General features: G+C 38.9%; 1 protein-coding gene across 1 annotated transcript in view; it reads right to left on the bottom strand.

The window, feature by feature from the left end:
* Positions 1–1,528: 1,528 nt before the first annotated feature.
* The window catches only part of GPT2 (glutamic--pyruvic transaminase 2), a 326,120-nt gene continuing 304,083 nt past the window's right edge, over positions 1,529–23,565 (bottom strand). Inside the window, exon 11 of the mRNA XM_053701929.1 lies at positions 1,529–10,755. Within this exon, the coding sequence (XP_053557904.1) occupies positions 10,665–10,755 (91 nt within the window). The 3' untranslated portion in view covers positions 1,529–10,664. The remainder of the gene's footprint in view (positions 10,756–23,565) is intronic.

Here is a 23,565-nt window from a genome sequence, read left to right as displayed (position 1 = left end):
GTTGGTTTCCATTTGATTTGTTTGAGCTCTGACAGAAGCAATGTTGTGTCCTGAATAGATATACATATATACAGTATATAAGGGGCAACCAGATGTGGACTCCTTGCTCAGTGTGCTTAGAGGAATATGGCTATACCTCACTGATGAGGCCCAATGAAGGCAGAAACAATTGTCTGGGGTTGCTGTGTTCCTTGTTCAGAGGCGGGATCAGACTGATATACTACAGGAAAGTTCTACTCTGTGAAAAGCATTACTGGGCTAAAAAGCTGCACCCAGGTGGTAAAACGCGATAGAACAGGCTAACAATGGTATTGAGTTGGTTGTTCGTTCCTGTGAGTGTGCTTTTCTTTATATGTATAGTAATCACTGTGCAGCACATAGGATTTGTTTGTTAATAAAATTAATTTAAAACAAATGTAATGCTATGCCCTGCAAACACATGGGCGTAGATTTTTTATAGGTAGCTGTAGCGAATCATGTCCCCTCAACCTTGCTAAATGCCGACAGCATACACTGTCGGCATTTAACATTGCACAAGCATTTCTTGTGAAGTGCTTGTGCAATTCCGCCCCCTGCTCACTCGCAGCCAGTCGGCCACTAGCAGGGGATGTCAATCATCCCGATCGTATCAGATTGGGATGATTGCAGTTTGCCACCTAAAAGGTGGAGAAGTTAAGGAGCAGCAGTCTTACGACAGCTGCTTCTTAACTTCTGATTCAGGCGAGTATGGAACGATGGGCATAGAATGCAGCATCCATTGCTTAATAAATCTGCCCCTAAACCTAACCATTAAACCTTTTATTACTAACCCCCTAAACCATCAGACCCCATCACTACAACTATCACCCCAACTGCCAGAGATTGCAACTCCATACCTTGGTGTCAAGATTTGAAGAGGTTGAAGACCAAGGGAGGCAGTATCAATACAAAGGGACGGGGCGTTATATTTTTATTCTTTTTAAATAACCATTTACCATTACGTTGCTTATATTTTAAAGATTGTAGCGAATTCAGTTTTGTGCCTATATTGCCTACCATGAATAATTTAGAACTGGTTGAAGATAAGCTTCATACATGGACACAAGATTAAGGGGTTGATTTATTATATATCGAGGTAACATGGCTTGACATTGCTAAATGCTGACTGCATACGCGGTGTGCATTTATCATTGCACAAGCATTTCTGGTGAAATGCTTGTGCAATGCTGCCCACTGGCAGCTAGCAGGGGCTGTCAATCATCCAGATCGTATCGGCTTGGGATGATTTCAATCCACCACTTAAAAGGTGCCAGACAGGTAAAGGTATTACATCTATTATATCATTTTTCTAGACCGCTAGTTCTGTAATGAGCGCTTTTTCCTTTTGTATTATACTTTGTTTACTTTTCACATTTTTAGAGATTTGTGTGAATATTTAGGGAGTTAAGCCAGTTACTGTCTGTTGAGAGCTATTATACCTTACCTTTCTTTTCATACAACAATGACATGCATAAAAAATAGTATAATGGAAACTGAATAGAAGTCAACACCAAGCTAAAATAAACTTTTATTTAGGAAATGTATACATACTGAAACCATCAACAGAGCAGCCATAAATTGTATATAACAAGTATTTTTAACTTATTTTGCAATACCCCATTATTGAGTTTATAAAAAAAAATGTAAAAAGACACCATGCCTTCCAAAGTTAAATATAAAAAAAAATAAGATTGTAACAGTAAAAACTACCATATTGTTTGTTCTTTTCCAACTATCATTTAAATTGTAGCCCCTTTTAAATAGTAAACATTGGACTAGTTTTATGAAAGCTGGGAAGGATTGGAGATGCATGCAATGACTACTGCTATCTTTGCAGTTAAACCATTATTGTATTTTAATATGTATTTCCTTCTAGTTAAGAATAAGAAAGGTTTGTACTACCTCCTTTTTACCTTTGTTGGTCTCTCTTTTCTTTTCTATTTGTTCTATATTTTGTCCATCCAGTGCTTTTTTGACAAATCACAATAAAGCTTGAAGAATAAAAACCCCCCTAATTTATTTTTACCTGATAAATTAATTTCATTCTTGGTTGTGAGAGTCCACAAGACCTTACTCTCGGGATTACATCACCTGGCCACCAGGAGGAGGTAAAAACACCCTACACCAGAGCTTACATTTTCCCTCCTACTTCCCACTTCCTTCTAGTAGTGTGTATAGCCAGGGATAGAAACAAATAAGAAAGAAAGATAGTAGGGACATAGGTGCAAACAAACTGTCACCACAAAACAAAAATGGGCAGGTTCGTGAACTCTCACAACTAAGAAATAAATTAATTTATCATTTAAAAATACATTTTGTTTTCTTTCTATTGGTTGTGAGAATCCACAAGACTTTACTCTTGGGAACTAATACCCCAGCTGAGAAGTCCACAAAAATGTACCACTGCCTTTAAGACATTCCTTTCAAAGCTGCCTCCACAGAGGCGAAAATATCAAAATGATAACATTTACTGAAAGTATGCAAAGAATTTCATATTGCAGCTTTGCATTTCGGCTCCACTGAAGCCTCATTCTTGAAGGCCCACAAATTAGAGACAGAACGAGTAGAATGAGTCGTAATTCTGGCGAGTGTTTGCTGATCTGCCTCCATGTAAGCTTTGTGAATCAAACTCATCAACCAAAAAGACAAAGACACAGAAGTCCCTTGCTTTTTCCTGAATATAGGACAAGCTTTGAGACTGCTGAAAATGCTTTGTAGCCTGTAAATAAAACTTCAATGCCCTGACCACATCCAAATTATGCAATATCCTTTCCTTAGAAGACTAAGGCTTATGACATAAAGAAGGAGGAACAATCTCCTGTTTAATGTTTTCTGATGAAACTACCTTTGGCAAAAACCCAGACACCGTACGTAACAGATCCCTTTCCTGACGGAACACTAAATAAAGCAGACCACAATACAAAGCCGATAACTCTGAAAACCATCAAGCTGAAGAAATTGCTAACAAGAACAGGGCCTTCCAAGATAGAAACTTATGTCCAAGGAATGCATTGGTTTAAACGGAGCAAACTGTAGGACTCTAAGGACCAAATTAAGACTCCAGGGAGGAGAAACCAGCCTGATTACAGGTCTGATTCTAACCAGAGCCTGAACAAAGGACTGAATATCAGAAAGATCGGCTAACATCCAGTGAAGTAAAACAGAAAGTACAGAAATCTGGCCATTGATAGAACTGTCCGACAAGCCCTTATGAAGAAGTTACTGAAGAAAAATGAAGAATACGGAGGGGGGGTGTTTCTGACAGGCCGACTGAAGCTGGAGTTTGTATTGATCTGTCAGAAAAAGCTTCATTGCCACTAAATCAATGATAACCCCACCAAAAAAACACATTCTCAATCGAGGTGTGAGAGAACTTTTATCAACATTGACCTTCAACCATGACTGTGAAGAAACCAAAAGTAGTTTATCTGTATGAGCGACTGCTAAAGGTAAAGATGGAGCCTGAACTAATATATCATCCAGGTAAGGAGCCACCACTACTCCTTGAGCCCAAATTACAGAAAGAAGAGCTCCCAGAACCTTTGTAAATATCCTGGGAGCAATAGTCAGACCAAAAGCTAGGGCTGTAAATTGATAGTGCTCGTCTTGAAAAGCAAACTATAGAAACTGATGATAATCCTGATGGAATGGGATTGTGTAAATATGCATCATTCAGGTCCACTGTGGACATAAATTGACCTCGAAGTACCAGAGACAGAATTGATCTGATGGTTTCCATCTTGAAGGAAGGAATTTTTAAGAACTTGTTGAGAGTCCCCTCCTTCTTCGGAACCCCTTTCCTTGGTCTGCCAACAGAATTGGGACTACCCCCATGTCCTCTATGTCTTGCACATACCAAAGAAAAGCCGCCCTCTTTCCTAGTCTTTTGGAAATGTACAACAAGATAAACCTACAACTCGGAGGCCAAAATCTGAAGCCTATTCGGTAACCCTGGGAAACAATTTCCGGAACCCAAGGGACCGACAGACCGAGCCCATGCCTCCAGAAAAAAGGTTTAATCTGCCCCTACCTGAGAAGGATCTAGATCGGGGGTCACATACTGTCTTGGACTCGGAAACAGAGTTCTTGGTCTGCTTAGACTTTCTCTAGATTGGATTTGGTATCCAGGTAGGCCTAGAGGACTCATTGCTCTGGGAGGAAGTTCTTTAGTTTTGTCTAAAGGAACTAAAACGGCCACCGGACTTTCCTTTAGGCCTAGACATCTTATCCTGAGGGAATAAAGCTCCCTTGCCACCTGTCACAGTAAAGATAATCAATTCCAATCCCGGAGCAAACAGGTTCTTACCCTTAAATGCTAAAGACAGTAGTCTGGACTTAGAAAACATGTCAGCTGACTAAGAATTTAGCCAAAGAGCTCTTCTGGACAAAACTGCAAGCGTTAGCATTGATGCAAATAATCTGGGTGATCGCATCACAGACAAATCAATTTGCTGTCTTTAGGTAATGAATACAAACTTGGATATTCTACAAAGGGGATTCCACTGACACTAGATCTAATAAGGAGTCACGCCAAAATGCTGCAAACTCCAGCCACTGCAGCAATACTTACTGCAGGCTGAAACAACAGCCCCCTTGTAAGAAAGCCTTCCTAAGGCAACCCTCCAATTTTCTATCTATTGGGTCCCTGAAATAAGTACCGTCTTCCAGAGGAATAGTAGTTCTCTTGACTAAAGTAGATATGGCCCTACTTTGGGAATAGTCCACCATAATTTCAAATTCACCTCAGGGACAGAGAAAAGCTTCTTGAAAGTAGGGGATGAAGTGAAATGAACCCCAGGCTTATCCTATTCATTTGAAATAATTTCTGACACTAATTACAGGACAGGAAATGTTTCAGGAATCCTGGATGTAGGTTTGAAAATGAGGTCTAACTTCTGAACTGGCTTGTCCTCAACAGGTCTAGATTCTTGACCTCCTTAAGTTAGGATTGTAGATGATCCATCTTAAACTGAAAGGTAATCTCCTCTGGTTCCTTTTATGATTCAGAAGAAGACTCATCTGATGAAACCTCACCATCCAAATTATAAGAGGAATTTCCAGCATCAGTAACCTGCGCCTGACCCTTGAAGTACCAGCAGGAGTACTACCCCTGGAAGAGGAGCCTGAGGAAATATGTTTAGCCTCAGTAACTGCCAACTGCAAATGAGATTTAAAATGTGGTGCAAATTCAGTCACTCTACACTGGGCAATGTATACAGGTAGATGACCCAGAGTAGAAATAGAGTTGGAGCCCTGAGAATGATTCTGTAAAGCAGAGGCTAAGCAAGTGCTGCAAAGCTGTGCTGGAGGACAGATCCTGACAAATTTACACATTAAACATTTATCTTCATTTATCTTGAGGCTACTCTCAGATAAAATCAAATCAGTAGCTGCAGCCTCAGCTTGGCTCCATATTGTAGACCAGAGTGACAAATTACCCCTTTACAAAGGATTAACGATAAAATGAAAAAAGGGAAAAAGTTTAATAGGATTCTTAGGAGCCCCCATCCCCCTATGAGCAAACTTGCGAAATGTCCCCTTAAGGGATCTAAACTATAACCTGCCAATATACAAAAGCGCAAGGTCCCCAAAAATTATTATATATCTACTTAGTCAGTAAATACATTTATTCATATGTGCAAAATATGTCTTCCTTGCTCCGGGATAGGGAACTTACCCCCTCCTGAGATCCTCCGGTGTTGGGGAGCAAGCCAAAATGCTCTCCTGTGGCAGGAAAAACTGGTAACTATTTCCTAGCCCACAGGAGAAGCGAATGTGCCTAGTCCCCACTAGGTACCGGAGACTGACAAGACGGATTGGATTTAAAGGGCTATAATCCTAAAGTTTAAACAAATAAATGTTTAAACATCAGATAAGCACATTACATCTGACCCCCGAGTAGAACAGAGGGAGTCTTGACCAATGAGCAAAAAAGTGGGCAAAAAAACTACTTTATCCCCCTTTGTGCACAAACCCGTGAACTGTGCACAAAACTCCAAACTGACAAAAAAATCCTGAAAATGGAAAATGTTACTCTAGTAAGGGGTGTGGAAGGCCAATGGCACCTACTAAACACCCATCCTAGCGGCCTTAGGGGTCTATGGGCTTAGGTACTTACCCACCCTCCAGACCTCTCCACTGCACAGCATCAAAGAATCTAACTGACAGTGAAGATCTGTCCTGTGCTGTAACTGACAATGTAGGTCCTTGTTGGGAGAGTACATACACATGACCTGACAGGAGGAGGCAATGAGAAGAGAATTATATTGCACTAGCCGTACTAGCCTGTGAGGGAAAACTTGATTAAAGATAAACATAATTTCCTAAGAATAATTAACACCTCAATCCTTCCCTCTCTTTGACGAGGCAAAGAACTACTGTGAGGGAGGTAGGAGGTATACATAAAGCTCTGGTGTAGTGTGTCATTGTCTCCTCCTGGTGGCTAGGTGATGTAATTTCCAAGAGTAAGGTCTTGTGGACTCTCTCAATCATTAGAAAGAAAAAAGCTTTGTCCCAAGCTTAGTAAATTTGTTCACAGCATAATTGTAGGAAGCACTCCCCTAAGATTTAATGAACGAGAAAGTGCAGATAACAGGAACAAGCAAGCTATGAACTTATGTTTAACATGCTACTCCAGTTTGTATCATCAAGTTTTCATAAATCTAGACAATTAATAGCTCATTAGTAAAGTAGTATGAAAAGGAAAATACATTGTAAACAAGATTTAAGTAATTCAAGTAAACTACATTAAAACCTGAAATACAGAAATCCTACTAAATACTTTGTTGATATTAGAATAAAAAAAATTAAATAACCTAATCGTGAACCTAGTGAACAAAGGCTCGTTAAAAAATTGAGTAATGATAATATTCCTGTGCTTGGTAGTTACAATCTAACAGATTTACTTCACTCAGCTCAAATGGGCTATATTGTTGCAGCCATCATATCATATTTTACACAATTTATAAGCTTATCAAAATAGCAGGTGCATTTTTTTGACCTCTGTATTCCTAAATCTTACTTGGGTTTTCTTTGTCTTGTTTCTCTTATCCTTGGGTGTAACAAGGCTTTTTATATGAGACAAGATAAACAGCTACCAATTATGGGAGCTAAACTTGCCTTCTATTAGAATCAATTTCAGTTTGTGTAATCAAGATACTAGATTTGTGCATTTGTCTATTTTGGGCTGATCTGAATGCCGAAGACGGTGGCCGCAAGCTGCATTTGGCAATTTTCAAAAACCTTATTTATTCTTGTGGAAGTGAAACATTCTAAGATCTGGATTAGCACAGATCTTAGTGTGGTGCACTTTTACAAGAATAAACTTTGAAAATTGAAAAATGCACGTCTACTAGATACATAAGTCTCTATTGGGTAACTATGGCTAAGGCAAAAGGAATGGTAAAGGGGGCATGTTCTTTAACTGCCTAGGGCATAGTACTTACCATTTTGTTTTGCTTTGTTAACACAAGTAATTTAACCAAATACATTAAAGGGTCATTTAACACTTTGAGATGGTAAAACAAAATGATAAATCATATATACAAAAAAAAACTCTGCAATATACTTTATTTATTTAGCCTCCTATTCCTGTAACTCCATTGTGAAATTGTGAGCTTTTCAGTTCCTGTTATAAATGAAAGTGCAGAACACTTTTATATTCCACACAGCTATTGGCTGCACACTCTAGTGACCTATTTATAACTGTCCCTAATTGGCCACCACAGAGAAGGTAACCTAAATTACAACATGGCAGCTCCCATTGATTTATAGACACTAAAACTTTAAACTTATTTTGTCAATATTTAAACAGCTAATAAAACTTGAAAAAATACATCTACATGTTATTTTCAGACTACTCTTTTCTTTTAATGTATCATTCTTTCTAGCATTTTTTTTTAGAGTTTAATGTCCCTTTAAAACATTAAACTTAAAAATAAACTGTTAAAAATGTAAACAAAGATTAATGGGCACACCACCTGGATGATTTTATTGACCAAACGGGTAAAATGTAAGCCAATATTATGCTAAAATTAGCTATTTTTTCTTCTTCAATGTTTGTTGCACAATTACCATTAAATCAATTTATGTTAAACTATGCAATCGGTTTGTGTTTTGGATAGCTTAAATAACATGTATAAATAACAGAAAATGTTATAATATGTCAAAGTATTACACTGCCCCCAGACAGACGGCAACAATTTTCTGTGGAGAACACTGCAGAGTACATATGCATTTTTAAGTATCATAAACAGCACTGTAGCCCTTTCCAGAGCTGCACTTGTAGATTTAACTTTTACACTCCCCTATAATTCTCTACTGCGTATCATTCTACTCTGTGTTGTTAAAGGGTCTATTATAGTGATATAATTACTTACTAGATACGTCCCAGCTTTATGTGTCTAACCCCTGCAACTGTGTTAAACACATAGGGCCATATTACAAGTAGAGCGCCAATTTATCACGCTCCTTTAAATATACATTATATTAATTTATAGGTGGAGCATACGCTCATATGCTACCTGTAATAAATTCTTCATTATAGGTAACTTGGGAGTGGTGCTGTTTAAGGTATACTCAACTCTCTAATGGGAGGCCTGTGCATTGGTTAAAAATTAACTTTTACTTTGGTCACTTGGTCAAGCTGAGCTCTCAATGATCATTAAGTTTTATATTCGGCTCCCTTTAAAAAGAGAGGACAATTTTATCTGCAACAGCATATTGTATGGCAAACTACTTTGTGTCTTGATAACCATTTAAGTAGTACATTATCCTGTTATATAAACGCACCCTGTTTGTCAAAAAACAATAGTTTCTAGTAGCATTTTGCTTGAATTTAAGTACTTTCTGTTGGAAACCCATTCTGACCTCTTTCTAAAGTCATCTTCTAGCTGCTTGACTTGACTTTTTCGTAACTGTTAATTTAGCTGCTTAATAAAAAGTTAAAATACAGCTCAAAGTGCACTTTTAAAATGCAAAACATGTACACAAGTGAAATACAATAATCAGTGTTCATTTATGATTGTAGTGTAGTCTTTGAAGGAAATTACACAGGAAGTGGTTTACCAGTGTTGGGGGACATATAGGTGGTCAGTAGTTAATGGTGCTGTGGTGGTCATGTCTTTAGGATTAAAGTGTGCTGAGGGTTGGGAAACTGTGGCCAGGGTTAATTGCTGTGGAGTGGTTTGGAACAGTATGATTAGGTTAGGGTTAAACATCACTGGAAGCCTGATGAAACAGACAGCAGTCTGAGAAACGCGTTGCTTGTTCTTTTAAATATCTAGTGTCATGAGACACTGAGATTTTTATTTTATTAATAAAATTTGGTTTTATGTAAACCTCTTAGTGAGAGTCTGAGCTCTGTCAGTCCGGCAAGACATTGGAGAAACCAGTTTCCTTGCAGTGTCAGTGAGCTGGGACACTGTGAGATCCCAGTCTGTTTGATTTAGCACAATTGGGTGCTGCTCCACTTGTGAGTACCTTTTTGATTACCTAACAAATCTCTTTCACCAACTGTATTACACTAGGAGGCGCCTTTGTCTTTTTGTGATTTTTTTCACAGAGAAAACTTGCTCTTAGATCCTGATTTCCCTGACAAAGCAGCTGACTCCAGTCATCATCTGTGTTCCTGATCATTGATCATCCTGGTATTTGATCACATTCATCATTTGAGACTATACCCACCCCAATTGGGACATTTACCATCTATATAACATTGCAGAAGAAGACAGCATTTCCAGATAAGAACCTTTCAGGAATTTCTTATTACTGTATTTGCTATTATTTGTGTTGTATCCTATGTTTCTCATAGTCCCATATTTATAAGAATTGTTTCTTTTTTGTTTACATTATTCCGTATAGTATATTTTATTATAGTTATTATATATAATATCTTGTTCTCTTCTCTCTTAGCCTATTTACATAATAATCATATAAGGTCCTGTGCGCCCCCTAGTAGTAACACACCCTTAGTGTTACTGATTGTTTGTTTTTAGAATATATTATGGGATAGCTCTTACCAAATAAGTACCATGCACATTTGTACTAAGGTTAGTGTAGTACCTTCAAATGTTGTAACCAGTGAAACCGTTTGAAGGATTTTAAGGGGGAATGATGAATACCCAAATGCTATAACAAAGCAATATAACAAAATGAGAGAATATCAGTGAGAAAGTAAGTACTAGCTAGAATTCAAGGAAGGCCAACAAATCTATAGTGTAACGCAGGGCCGTTTCTGATAAATAGTAAAAAGTGAGGATATTTTTGTTTCTTTTTTATGAACATAATGGGTTTTAATCTTTCTAGCCTGCTTGTATGTACATCTATAAAAATGTGGCCCACCAGAGCAAATTGTTAGATAGCTCATATCTAAGGCATCATAGAAAGGGGTGTGTGTAAAACAACTAACATTCTTGCTTACGTTGCCCACCTGTTTCTATTGAGAACCATAGTGCTAGTCATATAAAAGTTCATTTTGTATCAAAAGGACATTTTGTGCGCTATCCTATATATGGATGAATTAGTGTTTTTGTGAAATAATAAGACTGATGCATTGCAACTGCTTCTTCTAGTGACGGTGTTAGCATCAAACTAAAAAGCGGCTAATCTCCATTCTGGAAATCTATGGCACTTAAAACCTTTAATCTTTATGAATATTCTTTGAGAAACTTCATGTGAAAGGTTTTTACTTTCTGTAACAGAATCTTCAGTTTTTCTTCAGGTGGAAGAATTGTCATTCTAGAAGGAAAAAAAAGAAACAAAACATTATTAAATATATTGGTTGGAGGATGTAAAAGTTTTAATATGAAAGCATAGATAACTTACTTTTGTTTCTCTAACTTAGTGCTAGTGTTAACCCCTTAACAACCACAATGTACCCTGTATGTCGCTGGTTATTAAGGTTCTTTCTGCCCATAATAGCGCAGGTGTCACCAGCAGAGGCAAGACTGCGCTATTATGACCTCCCTCCCACCTGCAGGCCTCATGAAATAGCCCGGTCTTTATCATAAAAATAAGCCCCTTTGAAAAACCAGGGATGTACAGAGTACGTCTCTGGTCGCTAAGGGGTTAATAAATTCACACAAAGTAGTCTTCTGTAAGGTGTCCTTTCTTTCATAAGGTGGTAAGAGTCCATGAGCCTTTACTACTGGGAATTCAACGCCTGGCCATTAGTAGGAGGCAAAGATACCTAATATTCTACAAGCTTTTAATCCCTCTCACCACTCTGATATCCCAGTTTTATCTTTGCCTCAAAGTAGTAGGTGAAGAATTGTCTCTGGAATTTGTTTCTGGTAATTAGTACATACCGGAGCTCTGCTCCTTATTTTCAGCAGGCTCTCAGATGATCATGAACATTTCTGAAGCTGAGGAGCTAATTTTTTAGCACAAATTGTAAACCACATGATTATGAACCTTCATATATAAGAATAATTTTGCAATGAAAACTCTAGCTTTGTATGGTCAAATGAGTATATTGTTAAGTTTATTCTCTTTAACCGATTTCCCTGTCCCTCAGAAAAAAAGAACCATTGCTAACCAATCACAAACTAATATTCAGATACAGCACAAACTCTGTTTGCATATGTGCAGTCTAGCGTAGCCTGTCCTCTTGTATTCCCTTATGGCAGTTTAGCACTGATTCAACTTATTTACTATTGCAAAAAGTGATTATCCTATAATTATTGTTGATGCAAAACTGAAAATCCAACTTTTAAAAGCATACCACACAATAGAAGCTTAGGGAGGGAGGGAAAATTAAACAAAAGCTCACATAAATTGCCAAAAAGTATTAACCCAAGTCTCCCTGGGAGTAAGTGAAACAAGCAAAATTTTTTAGATGTGTTTCACAGCAATGTACAATTTTGAAAATGTATTACACTGGTGGTCTTTAAAAACGTAAAAATATAAACAGATGAATAATTGGACTATGTTTCTGTGTTTAAGATGAGTACTTGATGCAGAACACCTTTTTGGTTTTGTCGACCCGTCCATTTATTAATATAATGGTATTTATCCTTTTTAAATACATTTGTGTCCAAATTCCTCCTTTTTTCAGTGTGTTTTCCTAAATGACTTGGAATTATATATTTATTGCATGCAGGATTGTTTTTGATATGCATACTATTATTGTGCATTCAATTTCAGAATGATTGCTTATTTAATCTGGTGTTGCTACTATTATATATTTTTACAGTATGCATATTATTTAGGAGTTTTTTGGTTATGAATCCCAATTGCTGTGTGTGGGAATTAATTACACAAAGAGAGGATAGACATTGTCCTTTGTTTCTAACCAATGAAATGGTGTTGTATGCTATTTAATGTGCGCAGTCAGTTACAGGATCACAGCTTTGATTACAGCACAAGCTGAAACATATCAGCTGATGCAGTCTGACTCCTTTTTTATACCTTATTGTTGTCCTTGTTTTACGTTGCTATGTGCATCTGAATAAATGAAAGTTAAGTTGTATCCAGTACTCCTTGTTCTTAACTTTTTGTCTGTCTGGGGCTTCCCTTTAGTGAGCACGGATAGCTGTCACTTTTCCTTCCTTTTTGAAAAGACTCTCCCCTCTGTTTTTACTACAGGATGCTGCCAGATTGAGTTTTGAGGATGTCATTAAGGACTACTGAGCAATTCTAACGTTCACATTAGAGGTGAGACGTGTGCCGCAGCCACAGTGTTACTCGACTACCGAATTGCAAGTGAAGATAAGTTGTCCCTCTAAAACGTTTGATGGAGATGTTGCTAGAAACATGTTCTGAAATACATGGGAGAGTGGTCCTTTTGGGGCATTTTGTGTTACAAAATGTTACCTCGTTTTTGGTTATACACATTTCTCTGGTCCTGGATTTTAATATGATATATGTTTGTGGGAGAGGTCAATAAAGTGAACTGTGTATACTCATTTAAAGGTATATACACCAATATGTCTGTGTTTTTATAACTGGCGCACAAGCACTTTGTTTCTCTTATCTATTACTAGAGAGGGTCATGCCGCATTGCATTTGTAGCAGAGTACTCAAGGATTTGTGAGCTGTCTCCTAACTTAAAATAGTACAAACAATCTGCAATTTCACAACTCATGGCTTTCATGCCTCCACCAATTAAACACAAATGCATGCCGTTTATAATAATAAAAAAAAACTATTAAAAACAGGGGCACTTTCATTCATGAAAATTGACATTGCACCATATTTTCAAAATACTTATCTTTTTCTTCTGAAATGCCGGATCGCCATTCTGAAACAATGCCCCGCCTGCTTCTTCCTGGTTTACCCAGCAATGACGAAACCAGCTTCCTCGAATCACGGTGTTGTCTCAGGCAATGATTCCCCCCGGGGGGGCGTGATTGGAGGATGCTGGAATCGTAGAGGCTTGCGACGGGCTGGTGAAGCACTGGAGCGGCTTCAAGAAGAAAAGGTAAGTATATTTTAAGAAAACGGGTGAAATGTCAATTTTCATGAATGAAAGTGCCCCTGTTTTTAATAGTTTTTTAAAAACCAGGCACTTGAAAATTGACCTTCACTTTAATTTCAAATTGAAGCACATACACTCTATTGCATGAAGTTTTTACTTGCCTTGCCAATTGGGGACCCTCCGCCTGCAGACAAGTTATCTGTGAAAAAAATTGATAAATTATTTAAGGAAGCCCCAAAAAACATTATCTACCTTCCTGGTTCCTGATGCAGTTTCTGAGCTAATTAGCAAGGAATGAAGCAATGCAGATATTTCCTTTGTTCCTTTTACCAAATTCCAAAAACAGGTTTCCTTTACCCTCTGTAAAATTCGAGGTATGAGAGACTATTCCAAAGATGGACAGTGCTATTTCCACTTTGACTAGGCGGACTACTAGTAACTCTTAAGGATCTAAACTCAGAAGGTCCTTTCGGTTGGCAGGTTATATGTTTCCTCCAGCTGTTAGTGCCGCCTGTACCTCTGCAGCTACTGCAGTATAGTATGACAAAATCTCTGGCCTCATTTCCAAGAAGCTTCCCTTGATAAAATGCAGGATTGCTTGAGGTTGGTCAAGAGTGCGAGCAGTCTCATTTGAGATGCAGCTGTTGAAACAATTTGCATTAATGCAAAGAGTGCTGCTATGGCTGTTCTGGCTAGAAGAGCCTTATGGCTAAAAACATGGTCTGCTGATATACTATGTAAAGGCTGACTTCTTTCACTTCCATTTCAGAGAAAGATCTTGTTTGGACCTGCACTGAATTGCTACAGTAAAGGAGCTTTCCTGCCACAAGACAAAAAAGCTAAGGGCAGGATTAAGTCCGCTAGATGATTTCACTCCTTTTGTCATTCCAAGACGCAAAGTTCCTCTTTGGTTTCTCAGAAGTTAGACAACTCAAACTCCACATGGAAGCCTTGTTCCTCTTGGTTTAAGTCCAAACAGACAAAAAAAAAAAACAACCCCCCCCCCCAAAAAAACTCTCCCTTCCTCTAAGTCAGCATGAAGGTGCGGCCCCCAAGTCAGACTTAGTTCTGGTGGGGGCAGACTGAACTTTTTCAGGAGTCTTGGAGAAAATTCTGTTCAAGCTCCTTGGGTATTAACCATAATTTCCTAGGGGTACCGTATAAGCTTTTGGTCTTGTCCTCCTCGAGGAAGACTCCTCCTGTCTCATGTTCCAAAAGATCATTTAAAGGCCAGAGCTTTCTTGGCATGTGTAAAAGACCTAGAAAACATTAGAATGATTACTCTGGTCCCCATGGGGGAACAGATTCAGAGGTTCTTTGGTTCTTCTCATTGTTCCAAAGAAAGAACTGACTTACAGGCCGATCTTGGATCAAAACTCTGAACAAATTTCTTTAAAATGGAGACATTTCACACTATATTACCTTTAGTGCAGGAGGGTAATTTTATGTCTACCACAGACTTAAAAGATGTCTATTTGCATATCCCTATTCACAGGGTTCATATAAATTATGGAACAGACTGCTTCTTTCAGATGGCTCAGAAACATAGTAGCACAGTTTATTTCGTTCCTTCGTTCCCTTGGTTTGAAAATCAACATCCCAAAAAGCTCTCTACTGCCACATACCAAAATTGCCAAAGAGATTCTCTCAGAGATGCTCGCAAACTCAAATTGCAGAATCCCTGTGCTTTTCTTCATTAAACTCTGCTTCCTACACTGCTTCAATGTATCAAAGGTTTTGGTAGTGGCTTCAAATGCCGTTCCTTTTGCTAGATTTCACTTACGTTATTTGCTTCTTTAAATGTTGCAACAGTGGAATGGATATTCTATCACTCTGTCTCAGAAGATCTCTTTAACCTTCAAGACAAGACATTCTTTATCTTGGTGGCAGACTCACCAATCTTGATTTAGGAAGCCTCTTTCCTCCATCTGAATTGGGTAGTATTTACTGCGGAAGACAACCTGTTGGGTTGGGATGCAGTCTGGGGTTCTCAGAACGTGCAGGGAGTTTGGGCTCTTCGGAATGAAAGGTTTATGATTAACGTCTTAGAGCTCTATGCAATCTTCATGGCTATCCAGAGTTGGCCCCTGTTAAGACTGGAGTGTTTTCTGAGGTTTCATTTAGACATAAAAACATAGAATTTGACGGTAGATAAGAACCAAAAAGGCAATTGAAAAATGAAATACTTACACAACTCTTGTATGAGCAAGTAGACACCTTGGGTGACATAGCCACACGTACTGCCCGTTTCATTAAGAAATGGGGAGTGTATATTCAGACCTATACGCAACTCAGCATACATTCTAGAGGCCCAGATTAGAGGCGAGTGGAGACTAGATTTTAAATGATCCAGTGACTCTGTAATTCTGTAGGAAAAGTTGTTGAGAGGAGAATCTGACACCCCGGGGGGAGGAGCTGGCTAATTGGCCAAAAGTAAAAATAGAAAATGTGGGGGGACATGTACAGACATATCTGATTGAATGTTTCTTCTTTCCTTATCTTTCTTATTTTGTTGTCTTTTTCTACCACAATTTAATATGATGTACATAATAATGCATATGTAAATGTATCTCACTGAATCCTTGTTTACCTTAGGAGACAGTGTCTGTGTCATGTCCTTTTCACGAACTAAATAAAGAATTAAAAAAAAAAAAAAAGAACCAAAAAGGCCCATCAAGTCTACCCATATTACATGTTACTTTTTCCTTAGGATAGCCTTATGCATGTCCCAGGAATTTTTGAATTACTTTACAGTCTTTGTGTTTAGCACCTCAAAATGGAAGTTTATTCCATGATTCCACCACCCCATGTAAAAAAATGCTTCCTCAAATTTCTCCTGAATCTGCTACCCTCTAACTTTAAGTAAAGATAAGCAAGGTCTCCAGCACTTTATCAAATAGACTTTATTTAAACACAAATAGCGACGTTTCGGTGTCACAGCACCTTATTCATGCTTGGTGAGTATGAATAAGGTGCTGTGACACCGAAACGTCGCTATTTGTGTTTAAATAAAGTCTATTTGATAAAGTGCTGGAGACCTTGCTTATCTTTACTCCAAGCATGAATAAGGTGCTGTGACACCGAAACGTCGCTATTTGTGTTTAAATAAAGTCTATTTGATAAAGTGCTGGAGACCTTGCTTATCTTTACTTATGTGTTTAGGGCTTGGCAGCGCCCTAGGTCTACCGTGCACACTCTTCACTCCCAAGTGCTGTTCCCCTGTTGGACTTTTGACCCTCTAACTTTAGATTGTGACCCTTTGTTTTGACATTTATTTTTTTGAGAAAAATGCTTTCAGCTTCTATTTTATTAAGTCCCTTCATATATTTGAAGGTTTCTATCATGTCACCTCTTTCCCTTTTATCCTCTTAACTATACATATTTAGATCATAGAGTCTTTCTTTGTACGTTTTATATTTTAGACCATGTACCATTTTAGTAGCCCTCCTTTGGACAGCTTCTAGTTTATTTATTGTATTTATTTATTCTAGTTACATTGTAACAGTAGTAGCTTGCATCCATCACCAAGGTGGTACTCAAAGAGGCAGCCCACATTCTGACTTGGGCAGACCGCCATCATTGCATGATTTCATATATTCACATCCTGGGTGTGGACAGTTGAAAAGCAGACTTCCTCAGTCGTCAGTACCTTCACCACGGTGAATGGTCTATATTGTGAATTGTTGTGGAAGGCCAGACATAGACCTTAAGGTTTTTTGCTTGAATTCTAAGCTTTCCCAGAAGTTACCTAATCCCCTGACGGGCTCCTGCCTTGGCGTTCCTTCACGTGGAAACCCAAGGTCTATCTCCTGCAGTGGCTGCTGCTCTCCCCTAGGGGTGCACGGCCTTATGGCTTACATAAGGGGATGCAACCTAGTTACAGGAAATCCCAGCTAGTGGCTATAGGTGTGGGAGTTCCTGTAATTATTGTGAGCTGTACCCAGTCCCTGTGTCCTGTTGATACTTACCTTGGTTCTGTGCCTGCTGAGTTTTCAAGCTGATTACTTGTCTTATTCCTGTGCCTGCTGAGTCTTCTGTACTTGCTGTACCAGTGGCAGCTTACTTGAATCCTGCTGTACCTGCAGCAACTACCTGGTAACCCGTGGCAGCCTCAACAACAGTACCCGCTGGGTATCCTGTACCTCATGAGTTTCCTGTGCTTGCTGTACCAAAGGCAGCTTTCCTGAATACTTTTGTACCTGCTGCACCTATCTGGTACGCCATGACAGCCTCACCAACACTACATGCTGGGTGTCCTGTGCCTGCTAAACGAGTGGCAGCTTACCTGAATCCAGTAGTAACTGCTGCACCTACCTGGTACCCTGCGACAGCCTCACCAACAATACCTGCAGGGTATCATGTGACTGCTGAGTCTCCTGTGCTTGCTGTACCAGTGGAATCTTACCGCAATCCTGCTGTACCTACCTGGTGCCCCGTGACAGCCTCACCAACAATACCTGCTGGGTATCTTGTGCCTGTTGAGTCTCTTGTGCTTGCTATACCAGTGAACCCCGTTATCACTTTGCATCTTACTGGTGTCCACGTTTACCTGCTGGACATTGCTCCCCCCCCCCCCCGGTACCTCATTGCTGGACTGATCCCATGGTACCTAACCTTTGGCCTGTTCCTGGACTCTGCTCTTGATTGTCCCTTGGTACCTCATTGCTGAATTGACATCACGGTATCTGACCTTTGGCCTGTTACTGGTGTCTACTTTTATTTGCTCCTTTGGTACCTAGTTGCTAATCTGACCTCACGGTATCTGACCATTGGCCTGTTCCTGGACTCTGGTTTCTCCTCTTATTGAGCAATTCTATAATTATTTTTCTTGCTTTAGTAAAGCCTTTTAACTCCTTCAGGATGAGACAAGTGGACAAGATTGGAACGAAGTTCCAAAGTAAACAAACTGGAAAAAGAAGTCACGTGATCGTTGCTGCGATCACATGACTCCAACACCTACATTGCCAGGCACGTTCCCCAGTCAGATGTTCAGTTTACTCATCGAGAAGGGGAGCAGGGCCCCAAAAAATGTAAGACTTTCCAAGCCATCCTATGGGTGTTAAAGCCCAGCATGGCATGAAACATACTAAGGGGGTAAAGGAGTTAAATTACTTTTGGATTCCTGTATTTCTTTTCCTGCATATTGAGGTACACTCACCCATAGCCTCACAGTTCGAGATCTTGAGTTCCACAAGCAACTCTTTGATGATTTCCTGATCATTCAATCTGATTTACATCTTTCCTCCAAGTTCCAGAAGATACTGTTGTTGAAATTTTTTTTTAAATCTTTTGAATCTTCTAAAGTCAGCAAATTCCTTATTTGGTAATGTTATTTTAGTCATTATTCATATTAATGCTAAGATATGACTTTTGCAGTCCACCTAGGACAGCACTGTGGCTAAATTCATGTTTAGCAGACTTAGAGGCCTATTTTTCATATCAGGTCCGACAGACATCGCTGAATGCGGGGAGCAATACGCTCTCCATATTCAGCATTGCACCAGCAGCTTGTGAGATGCTGGTGCAACGCTGCCCCCTGCAGATTCGCCCCGCCAGCAGGGGGGTGTCAATCAACCCGATCGTACTCATCAGAGCAGGCGGACAGGGTTATAGAGCAGTGGTCTTTAGACCGCTGCTTCATAACTGGTGTTTCTGGCGAGTCTGAAGACTCGCCAAAAACACGGGCCCTCAAGCTCCGTACGGAGCTTGATAGATAGGCCCCATGGTCTTTATGGTAGACTTTATCTCTGCATTATGTAGGTAAGGCTTTATCTATCCTTTGTTACATACCATTATTTCTACTGTGACTGGAGAATGTAGGACCTTCCTGATTTTTTTTCTGTTCCTTAATCAATCTAGGAACCTAAATGTTCCTAATTATTCACAAACTCTAAATTTTCCCAGAGCTGCATGGAAGTCTAGTGTTATTTGGAATAAGGCCAAGCAATCTAAGAAGCCTACTTCCTCTTACGAATAACTTGAACCACCAATCAAGATTCTATTCTGGTAGACGTAGGCTATTCCTTTCTCAAATGGCCTAGTCGCAGTATGTCCAGAATTTCTGTATTCTAGTCATAATTGCCTATGGTTACAGTAGGGGCTTTAGGCAATTATTACCTTTGATGTCTATTCTGGCTTTTTTTCTGAAAGATCATGTACAGACAGGAGTTCTTTTTTTCTCTCAGCCCTTAACCTGGAACATAGGTGGTGTTATTTCTGGTTCCAGTTTTTGGAATAAGATCAAGAATTTTATTCCAATGTGTTCTTTGTTCCCAAGAAAGAGGGAATTTTATGGCCTATTTTGGATCTCAAAATGTTAACAGGTTTCTCAAAGTTCCTGGTTTTAAGATGGATTCTGTTTATTCCATTTTACCCTAGTTCATTTATGTTCATGATAGATTTGAAGGATGTTTTCCTTCATATTCCTATACTCAAGGAAAGCCACCAGTTCATAAATCTTGTCATTCTAGACATAATGCTTTCATTGGAGCTCCCAGAATATTTGCATAGGTTCTTAGGTATTTCAGTGGTCCCATTTATGCAGACTATTTTTTCCGTTTGGCTGTATTTTAACAACAGTTTACTGTTATTTTTTGCAGGCTTGGTAGGAGAATCAATGTTTCAGAAAGTTCTTTCTTCTCAATTATGAGTTTTATTTCTGAGAGTCTATGTAGACTGTACCATGTGATTTTGGCTTTTGGAATTGTTTGGATTTTGGAATATTTACATCTTAAAAATGGGACAGATTGGATAGGGATTAAAAATGCATTTAATTTGTTCTCATCCTACATAATATTTAAGAAAATAATTTGTCCATGACTACAGACGACTACAATTGTTACTTTAGCTTCTTAGTTAAAGTTCTTATTAAAGGGACAATAGATTTTTCCTTTCGTAAATGTTTTGTAGATGATTAATTTATATAGCCTATTTGGGAGTGTTTTTGTAAAAATATACAGATTTGATTATTTTTAAATAACATTGTGCTGATTTTCAGACTCCTAAGCAAGTCCAAATGTTTTAGATGTAAACTGACATCTAAAGACTCCTGGTTTTGCAATGAGTCTTTTCATATGCAGGGGAGGGGGAGTGTCTGCTCTTCTTGCTTTACCAGACCCTTTTAAGTGGGTGTCCCAGCCTTACCTCATCAACAGTGCTAAACTGGGAGCTTATAAGTAAGTTTTCAAAAGGTACTATAGTGGAGTTTTATATCAGTATCTGTGCATATTCTTCTTTATAATAGCGTCTATTACATGTAGTTATATAAAAAATGGTGTATACTGTTCCTTTAAGTATAGCTTTATGGGAAGCAGGACATTTTCTTCCAGGAATGTTACATTTTTTTCTTCTAGTTTAGTTCCACTTATGGAGTCTTTCTTAAAATGGGGCTTCTTTTATGTAGATTGCACAGCAGCAACTTAGTCTTCTTTACTCACTTTTCTTTTGGGATAATTTTTCACAGGAAAGTCCTACAGTTTAAGTTGTTGGTAAATAGGTGCCTGCCTTAATTTTTGTCCCATCCATTTACTTGTGTACTCCACAGCTTGGATATTAGATCCCAGGAGTGGACACTCACCAACTTACGAAAGAAAACAAAATTTATGCTTACCTGATAAATTAATTTCTTTCATGGTGTTGAGTGTCCATGAGACCCACCCTCTTTGATTTTTCTGATTGGCGGCAGTTTAGTATGAACCTTATTTACCCAGCTTTGGCTTTTCCTACTTCTCTATTATTCTCCTGTTCTCGGCTATACATTAGATTGGGGATATCAGAGAGGGATTAAAAGCTTGTGAAATGTATCTTTGCCTCCTCCTAGTGGCCAGTAGTTGAATTCCCAGCATTAATGGCTCACAGACTCTCACTACCATGAAATAAATTAATTTATCAAGTAAGCATACATTTTGTTTTTATAATACAGATACAATGAGCATAAAATTCTTACAGGTTATTCTTTCGGATATTCATAATATAAGCCTAATATTAACACATTATCTTCACTCAGAAGAAAATGTTATTGTATTTTTAATATTTTTACATCTTTGCACATGGCTTAGCACACCCTAGGTTCTCTCAAACGAAAGCCAGAACAGGGTTTTGTAGAGCACCCCATAGAAGTCTATAGGGAGAAGGCGTTAGTGCAGCCACAATATCCGACCTCCAGATGTTATTGCGCCTAAGGCTTTTGATCTACCGATAAAAGGTTTACTTCAAATTGTAATATGAGCGCAAGAATAGTTACACTATTGATTTTACTTGAGTGGTGTTAGCACTCAATAGCACTAATGTTTTTGCGTTACATTTGTAATCTAGCCATATATATTATACATACAAAACAAGATAATATGTTTTAATAGGCTAAGGGTTCGATTACAAGCCCACACTAACTTTTGCTCATATACCAAGTTGAAGGTAAACGTGACTGGGCAAACAGAAACTAAATTTGCACTCGCCAGGTTAGCGCAACTAAAGTCCTCACGTAAAAGTTTAGGGCTAAATAAAAAGTTGCACCAAACACAACATAATGGATTAAAATAAACAGTTACACTTGTATATACACTAATAATAATTATTCATATAACTATCAAAAATAAAAAAGTTATAAGGGTTAACAGGTATATGAATAGAAAAGGCTATATTGTATATATACACGTCTAAATATGTGTATATCTTCTTTTAAGTGAAGAACAATGGAAAGTAAAATATTCATAACTACCTTCGGGTTAGCGCAGTTGGTCTAATGCATGTCGGGTTAGCGCATGAGCTATAAGTGTTATTTTTCCATCCTAATATGGGAAGAGTCCACAGCTACATTCCTTACTGAACCTGGCCACCAGGAGGAGGCAAAGACACCCCAGCCAAAGGCTTAAATACCTCCCCCACTTCCCTCATCCCCCAGTCATTCTTTGCCTTTCATCACAGGAGGTTGGCAAGATTTTGGAGTTGTCTCTTATGGAGGGTAGTACTCTTCGAGATGGGACTGGAGATTTAAGTAGTCCTGTCAGCCTCTCATTGAGAGCATGGATGAAAGTTAGAGTCCGGAGATGCAGGGAGAGTCTTTCTGCGAAACCTTCCCGACTGATATAAACAGCTCCTGCTTTCTTCACTCAAGTCCATGTCAGAAGCGATGCTACTATCTGGGCTGTGATCCTGTTCCATGGCGTAGATTCTGGTAAGATTGTTTCATATTTTATACATGTATGGTAACGCAAGAAGACAGGTTCACAAGTGTGACTCCTTTTATCTGTATAGAATCAAGGGTTAATATCTCCTTAGGAGGATTATTGAACAGGGGAGAATAATCTTATATGTTTATTTGATTTTATGCTGCTTTTATGTGTGAGATGTTATGGGCTCATAGGCTGTTATGGAATATACAGGTTTCACTTTCACTTTGAGAGCCATACAACTTACAAGCTTGGCACGCTCTCTCATAGCAGGGACAGTCCTGCATTGTGCACCATGTGATTCATTCCCTTTTTCCTGACCGGGTGTCTATCAGAGAGGAGTCATAAATCTCTGTACTGTCTGGGTCATAGGAGGTGGTGAGTGCCCCAGCCATTGGGGTATAAGGGTGCCTTTTTTTTTTTAATAAAATAAGATGTTTTATTTCTCTAGTTCTCCGGTTATTGCACTAGCAAAGAAGGATTCTGTTACTTTAGAGGGCACTCCCTCTATTCCTAATGAGTAATTTCTGTTTATATTGTGAGGTGGCTTTAGTTCTGCCCTCTCAATTATGTTCCATATGCCCTTATAATGTGATAATATCAAAAATGTTTGATACCACGGAGCTGTCCACCTCTGAGGAGTTGTCGTCCAGTGAGGTGCGTACCCTACATTCTTATATCAGTTTTCCCGTAGCATTGCTGATCCTCCATCTGGAGGGGGCCTTTTTTCACCAGACGTTACTGCGCAGTTCAGATGGCGGTGTCTGCAGCCTTTAATGCTTTACCTCGCCCTGCTAAGCGCAAGCGAAAGGTTACATATTGCACTCCTTCCCAGAGCACATCAGATAATTTATTGGATTTAACTGAGGGTTATTGAAGGATAAAGTTCTTTTTGAGACTTCAGAGTATCAACATTCTGGGTCGGAGTCTGCTGCCTCTAAACCTCCGGCTGCGGAGGAACAG

This window comes from Bombina bombina, chromosome 1, assembly GCF_027579735.1.
Source record: "Bombina bombina isolate aBomBom1 chromosome 1, aBomBom1.pri, whole genome shotgun sequence".
Lineage (NCBI taxonomy): Eukaryota > Metazoa > Chordata > Amphibia > Anura > Bombinatoridae > Bombina > Bombina bombina.
Note: the sequence above shows the minus strand (reverse complement) of the source record. Positions and strands in the feature narration are given on the sequence as shown.